At 38.7% G+C, this 7786-nt stretch overlaps 1 protein-coding gene across 1 annotated transcript; it reads left to right on the forward strand.

The window, feature by feature from the left end:
* Positions 1-627: 627 nt before the first annotated feature.
* On the forward strand, positions 628-4098 carry nkx6.1 (NK6 homeobox 1). The gene is made up of 3 exons (XM_035776414.2): positions 628-1684; positions 2048-2220; positions 3077-4098. Exons 1-3 carry the CDS (start codon positions 1132-1134, stop codon positions 3320-3322), a joined length of 972 nt encoding a protein of 323 aa, XP_035632307.1. The 5' UTR covers positions 628-1131; the 3' UTR covers positions 3323-4098.
* Positions 4099-7786: the final 3688 nt, after the last annotated feature.

The raw sequence follows: 7786 nt of genomic DNA on the forward strand, positions 1-7786 counted from the left end.
CAAACTCGTGCCCTGTTTTCTCAAATAGGAAGCAATCAAATAACCTATTGTTTCAACGTAGTTTTGAACGTAAATAAGTGGACTACAAAACTGGATACAAACGGCTAGGCTACTCAAGGCTATATTTATTCCAAATTTAGTTTGGGCTTCATTTTCATGATGGCCCTCCAACATAAACGAAAACGTTAGGGCTAGCCTACTATTTGATCTTGTTGAACGGACAATAAATATGTCATGAGTCATATTTAGGTCCATGGCTGAAAGCATCTGTCAATAGCCTAAACTACAGCTTCTTCAATATGAATGGGTATGGATAGACAAAAACTACATTTGGATATATTTACCTAGGCTACTAGGCTATGTCACATGATGAGCACATGCAGATGTCCCTTTATCTAAAAAGTAGATCTAGAATTGACTGGATTGATTCTGTTGCTTTTGTGTTTTGGCTAATAGTGGGTCGGGTGGCAACTCTTTTAATGTGCAAATCAAAGCTATGATGGAGAGCCAATGAGGACACACTCCTAAATCCTGTTGGCGCTCACGCTTGACACACCGACTACGTCACCGTTGGGTTACCCAATCGCAACAGAAACACCCCGTCTACTTTCTGTTTTCTACTCTCAAAGTTTTTACTTTTGCGGTAAAAGACAGCGGAAAGTGATGATAATGTTTTATTATCTCAATGATCGTCTTGTGCATCGGAAAGAAATGGTGTCGTTTTATCAATAGATTTCAAATATTCAGTAATATCATCTCTAAAGCAGTCTGTCCAAGTTAGCGAGGACGACGTGGGAAATTCATCCTATTTGAACGATTTTATTCTCAAGATTTGCAAGGTTGAAGAAGCGGAGTTATCCCTGTAATAATGGGTATTGGATCTCGGCTAAATTAATCTGGGATTTCGTCTAGCATGGTTTCTTTTTAAAACACGACATTTTCATTTTAGAGACAATTTTTCAGGCGCTCAGTTTGCAAATGTTGAAGTTGGGCTAATATAGGCCTACCTCAAAGGAAACTTGTATTATTCTGTATGTTTAATGAGAAAAACTTTGCATTATCACTTGAGAGCGTGAGCATTGCGGGTATTTTTGTTGTTGACAAAACCGTCGCATTTACCTATTCTCGGTTATGTTAGCCGTGGGGCAGATGGACGGGTCCAGACAGAGCGCTTTCCTCTTAAGCACCCCACCTTTAGCAGCTCTGCATAGCATGGCGGAGATGAAGACCCCACTCTACCCAGCCTACCCGTTATCTTCCACCGGGCCGGCCTCTTCTACCTCACCTACTGCCACCTCTCCAAACCCCGGTGGCATCCCGGTGTCCTCACCGGGGATCAAACCATCCTCCGGAATGTCATCTCTCGGATCCCCCCATCAATGCAGCGCGCTAGGAACACCTCATGGAATAAACGACATCCTCAGTCGTCCCTCGATCCTTACCCCAGGAGCTGCTGCTGCCGTTGCTGCGTCCTCTTCTGCCGGAATCTTGTCCGGAATGCCCCGCTTCAGTAGCTTGAGCCCCCCGCCACCCCATGGGCTCTACTTCAGCCCCAGTGCTGCAGCAGTGGCAGTGGCTCGCTACCCCAAGCCGTTGACAGACCTTCCAGGCAGGACCCCGATATTCTGGCCAGGAGTCATGCAAAGCCCACACTGGAGAGACGCCAGATTCGCATGTTCACCCCGTAAGTAACTAGTCCACGTTTTTGAGCTATCTGAACTTCAATTGAACTTGTTTAAAAAAAAAAGTTAATGTATAGGCTACAGGGGTTACTAATAATTCCCCAGTAGCCTATGGTATTTATTCCTAAAAACCGAAGCTGATCTGACTTGAATGTCTAGCTGCAATGTGCATTATTATAATGTCCCGAACAAAAGTTTATATTATAACAGCTCAAATTCAATTGATTATGATATCATATGAGAACATTCTAACATTAGGCCTATTCTAATATCATATACATATTAAATAGCCTACTATTGGCATATTCTATCAATAGGCTACATTTAGTTTAATGGACTAGATGCTTTATGTTTTACATTTTCAGATCAGAATTCTGTACTGCTCGACAAAGATGGAAAAAGAAAACATACACGTCCCACCTTCTCTGGACAACAAATATTTGCCCTGGAAAAGACTTTTGAACAAACGAAATACCTCGCTGGGCCAGAGCGAGCACGACTGGCCTACTCGTTGGGAATGACAGAGAGCCAAGTGAAGGTAAGACATATTCTGAAATAGTCTTTATAAAATCCAACAATATGCATAATAATATTGTTTGATAAGTAGCCTGTAGTTAGCCTGCAACTAAAGGGGAGCACACGTCTCTCCTCTTGTAGACTCTGCTACTCAATTTGAACATTTCTCAATGTGAACATTTCTCAGTGCCTCAATGTTTTGTCTTTCGTTTCAATATTCCTAAATAGAAAGATATAGCCTACACTGTTAGTTGAAGTACCTCGTGTATTTTAGACAATGTTTGGTCTTTCGTTTCAATATTCCTAAATATAAAGATATAGCCTACACTGTCAATCGAATAACAGCGGTCAACGAATCTAAATAGAAATGACTGTCTATTGCATTTCATATGAATGAATCGCCAAATAGGCCTAATTGTTGTTATAGGCACAACTATAAATATTTCTAAAACATTAGTATGTATATTTAATAAATTATGAATAAAGTAAACTACAATTTAACGAAGCATTTTGTTCATTTATGTTATGCAAATTAGTAAATAATGGTAGCAACGTTTTGCAGTGCAGAGCAGCATGTAGATGTTTGCCAACAACATGGATGGACGCAAATTAAACCTATATTTTCTCTTTAGAAAAAAGATTTTGTCAATTTTTCGAAACGAACGATTAGAATGAAATATAACCTACTATTATTTGGACATGTGGCGACTTCACGTGACCTAGGCATATGCCCTTTTCATTTGGCATATCAGCAACGTTTGTAGGCCCAAGCTACATAAATGATATGCAAATGATGTCTGATGGTTGTTAATCAATATCTTTGCAATAGATTAAGAGGTTCTTTATTTGCATGTAATCAATGAATATCAACTTTTTAGGTGTGGTTTCAAAACCGAAGAACTAAATGGAGAAAACGGCACGCGGCTGAGATGGCTTCCGCAAAGAAGAAGCAGGATTCTGAGACCGAGAGACTGAAAGGGGCTTCGGAGAACGAAGATGATGATGATGATTATAACAAGCCGTTGGACCCTAACTCAGACGACGAGAAAATAACACAACTACTGAAAAAACACAAACCAAACTCCTCACTCCTTATTCATACGTCAGAAAACGACAGTTCGTAGACAGACAAGGGGGGGAACGACTTTTGACGCAACATTTCAAAGTGGAACTGGTGCAGGTTGTCCCTTTTCTCGTCCAAGTTTTGAAATTAATACATTTGCACGAGGACGGAGGACGCATGCCAGATCAAAGGAATAGACCGCAATTTTGTAGTCTGGATCATTGGCCAAAACATGGACTCTTCAATTTATAGAAGTTTCAGCATTAAGAAGATGGTACTTACATGTAAATAGAAACGTGAGTTGTATTAAATAGAAATTATATTACTGTGAATATTTATGTGTAAAAAAAACATTTTTTTTGTATCAAGCACTGCTGAGTCTCTTATGCTCAGTTCTGACGTCTGACATTGTTATAGCTTTGTCAATTGTTAAAAGCGTAGCGTATATTCTCATCTTCATTTTCCTTTAGTTTTTGAAATTTGAAATTTACATTACATTTCATAGTTAAGTAATAAGATACACCTGTTTATAGAACCCAATTTTCAACCTTTATGGACTCCGAAACAATATCAGAACAAGCTTACCTAAACCTATTGCCTTTGTATACTGAGTATAAGAAGAAAAAAAAATAAATGAAATTAGCCACATATTTTACGTGTAAAAAATACTGGTTGTGACACAATTGAAGTAAATTTGTAATATACATGAATACTGTTTGTCTCCCTAATGGTAAAATGTTTTTTTCCCCCCACATGTTACTTAATTTATATAATGTTTTAAGTTTGTAACAGTGATTGAATCCTGCATAAATGTGTAGGCCTAACGTTACCGCAGGTTCATATGTAATGCACTTTTATTTAATAAAAAAATAAAATGCATGAACGTTGCTTTACTCTGGACATAAAACAATTAAATGTTGTTCTCGGCAGCATTAAGCTAATGGAGAACATAATGGTAAAAGCATAGGGGGAGGGTCAACTCATTTATTTAATTTAGTTTCATTTTATCTACCTATAGGCCTACATTTCTATTTGTGTACATTAACGAAAGACATTTGAAGATATAAACAGGATTTGAGACACTGTTACTATTCATCTTAATGTAGGGGTAATCTCTCTTTGCAGGGCAGCGTAAAGTTGTATATTTGTTTATGTAAACAGTGAATATATGAATCATTATTATTGTTATTATTATTATTATTGCTGGTGATGTCATGCCACGTTTCCTTGCTATGATATAGCACATATATTGTCGTAGGCCTATAACCACGCTATAATAATAATAATAATAATTTATAGTAAATCAATAACAGTATTCACTTTGCAGTGCTTTTATAAAAATGATTCTGCACTCTTTCCCTAGATTACTGGATCATAGAATAGATTTTAGAATATCGAATCGAATAAGTAAGCCTAGACCCCAGAGGGTACAACTAGTATGGACTTGCGTTCACAGTATCGTCTGACGCCGATATTAATGAATTATAATTGTCTATCTGGCTGAAATTGTTCATCGTGCGATGGCGTGAAGATACAGTCGATGGGCAGAATATTCCAACAGTCACAGACAGTTAAAACTTGGCCTGAAAAGTTCATAATTAATTTATCTGTCGAAGAATCTAGAAATTCACTCCGCAGTGTCTATGCGTCTTCAGATTCGCATGATTACATCAGCATGTTCTTTTCAAATTGGAAATCACTCAACCGATTCACAGCGCTAGTAAATATTTAATTTATCAGATGTGGATATAAGTAAGTTGAGGCATTTGCCAAGTCATTTTGGAGAGACTCACTGTTAGTAAATGCTAGATTTAAGACTTTAGCCTATTGAGAAGGGTATGTGATAGTGTCATCAACATTTGGTCTAAATTATATAGACTAGGTCTAGAGATAAATGCTAATTTTAAAATCTAATCGGCAATTTTATTGTACATTTGCAATATGGTAGTCTTAATAGCAACCTACATAGATACAATGAACAGTTTGAAATAAAAGTAAGTTCAGGAAACTGAAAGAACGCTACGATGTCTCTCAGTTAGATATGATTTCGAGTGCAGAAATGGTTAGTTACTCTGATGTAAACCGTTACAAAATATTTGCTACCAGACAGAAGGACCTGTAGCTTATGGATGTAGTTTATGGACTTGAAAGGTAGGCCAATGCGTGCCAGTAGAGGCTGCTATTTGTATAACCATTTGAGAATCAGGCTACTCAGTAACTTTCACAATGAACATCATGTTAAAAATGTGGTGGCAGTGTATTTTGGTTGACCACTTTTTCTGTCCACTTTCTCTTTGAATATGTAGCACAAACTACAACTGCATGATTTCAATAAATACATTTTGATCTGCCATTTTGTCTCAAGTCTGCAGTGCCACCACATTTTTTAACATGAAGTTAATTGTTAAACGTATGCAATGATGGAGAACAACAGCTGACAATGAGGATTTGTATGTCTCACATTATAAATATTATTGTGGCATATTTTCGAACGTCATTAGCAATTTTTTTGCCTACTAATTCAGCCTATAGGCGATATATTTGATGGCATTTATAGACCGCACTAGGGCATAACAGGAGGCATAACAGGAACGTAATAGTTCCGACCTTCATGTTGTACAGTGCACAGCGTAACGCATGCGCCTCTTCAGGGTTTAAACTTTTTTTATAGCTGTCCGGTCGCAGTGGCGGAAAAGTCGAATGAAAACTGCACAGGTAGGCATGTTTTTATATTTTCACAGAAATTATGTGATCGTCAAATGACAAGATCATGAACACGTGAAACATCCGGCCCGCTCAAATGAGATATTTGGGCAATAGGCCCACTGTAGGCTATTGTCGATCCTATAGTCCTATACAGAGCATCATGTTTGTGGGCTATGCCAATATGACTGGAGTGCATTTTCTATGTGTACTGGAGTAAAATGCTTACCATATTATACTTTTTTGTTTGATGAAAAAGGCTATATTTAACTTGTAGCCTTTTTACTCGGTTCCTCCTATTGCTCCCATGCTGCTTTTGTTCACACTTGCAGTGAACATGAATCTCTCAAGCACAAAACTGGGATTAGTTCCTTAAAGGCATCCATCCCGATAACGGAAACTAACTCCAACCTAATCCATTCATGGACGCTCACTACCTTTAGCGCCTAATGACCATAGTATCTTCTGGCCGGGGGTGTTTTGTTTAAGAGCCCCGATACTCGTTCGAGACATTAAAACGCATCGCATGCTATAAGGGTTTGGAAACATAAGGACAGTATATTTTATACCAGCTATAAATAATTTTTAAAAATTAAAAAATGTTCAATTATCTCACACCTTTATAGGGTTAGAGTAAATGTTCCCACACGGCCATATGATGTCTACCTACTCCATTATTATTACATTGAGTAGCTATGTCCTTTTCAGTGGCCACACTCAATGGAAGTATTTCAGATTGGGGGCGGTATGGCGATGTCAAGTCATGGCGTTTGGGGATAGCTCCTCCATATAACTGGCATCTCACACTGCCACAGGGGTCAGTGCAGCCACTGCATTGTGTGCTACTTGTCATTCTTAGCGGCTGCTTTTCAATTTGCTGCCTGTGCTATAATATCAGTCAGCACCAAAAGCACTCAACATGGGCTTTGTCCCGTCCACCTCTTCAAATGGATTTTGAATGAGGAATTAAATACAGACTCACTCTGGGTGAGATCTAAAGAGTGCATGTTTGACGACAGAAATGGAGTTATGCTGAAAAGCAACAACAACAGTGGTTATCACTGGACATGGTGTTCATGTTGTCACGGATAAGGCCACAATATTCTAACACTGGTGATTTTATTATTGTGAGATTTTGATAAGATGTGATTTTTTTTTAGCACAGATTGTTTTATTTGGGGGAAAATACTATTTGTTGATGCACCAGTGAACACTGGTTCTGTGGATTCCAGGTGTAGGCCTAGTGAACACTGGTTCTGTGGATTCCAGGTGTAGGCCTAGTGAACACTGGTTCTGTGGATTCCAGGTGTAGGCCTAGTGAACACTGGTTCTGTGGATTCCAGGTGTAGGCCTAGTGAACACTGGTTCTGTTGATTCCAGGTGTAGGCCTAGTGAACACTGGTTCTGTGGATTCCAGGTGTAGGCCTAGTGAACACTGGTTCTGTGGATTCCAGGTGTAGGCCTAGTGAACACTGGTTCTGTGGATTCCAGGTGTAGGCCTAGTGAACACTGGTTCTGTGGATTCCAGGTGTAGGCCTAGTGAACACTGGTTCTGTTGATTCCAGGTGTAGGCCTAGTGAACACTGGTTCTGTTGATTCCAGGTGTAGGCCTAGTGCACACTGGTTCATTGGTTTGCATTGTGGGTACCACCAGACCTATATTATTTAGGGTATCCCAATTACTTTCAAAGTATTTCGATATGTTTTATTTTAAGAGACAAGTTGGCCTAGTTGAATATTGGAATGTATCTTTAAAATAATACTTATATACGCAAGTACACTCGCATGCATTTAACCTAGGTATTTGAAAATAGTATTTGAA

Source organism: Oncorhynchus keta, chromosome 9 (assembly GCF_023373465.1).
Source record: "Oncorhynchus keta strain PuntledgeMale-10-30-2019 chromosome 9, Oket_V2, whole genome shotgun sequence".
Lineage (NCBI taxonomy): Eukaryota > Metazoa > Chordata > Actinopteri > Salmoniformes > Salmonidae > Oncorhynchus > Oncorhynchus keta.

What these genes read in the sequence shown, in the direction of transcription:
- nkx6.1 (XM_035776414.2), top strand. Translation starts at nt 1,132, where the DNA reads ATGTTAGCCGTGGGGCAGATGGACGGGTCCAGACAGAGCGCTTTCCTC. An exon ending in CAGATTCGCATGTTCACCCC is followed by an intron (nt 1,685 to 2,047) that starts GTAAGTAACTAG and finishes TTACATTTTCAG; the next exon opens with ATCAGAATTCTGTACTGCTC. An exon ending in TGACAGAGAGCCAAGTGAAG is followed by an intron (nt 2,221 to 3,076) that starts GTAAGACATATT and finishes TCAACTTTTTAG; the next exon opens with GTGTGGTTTCAAAACCGAAG.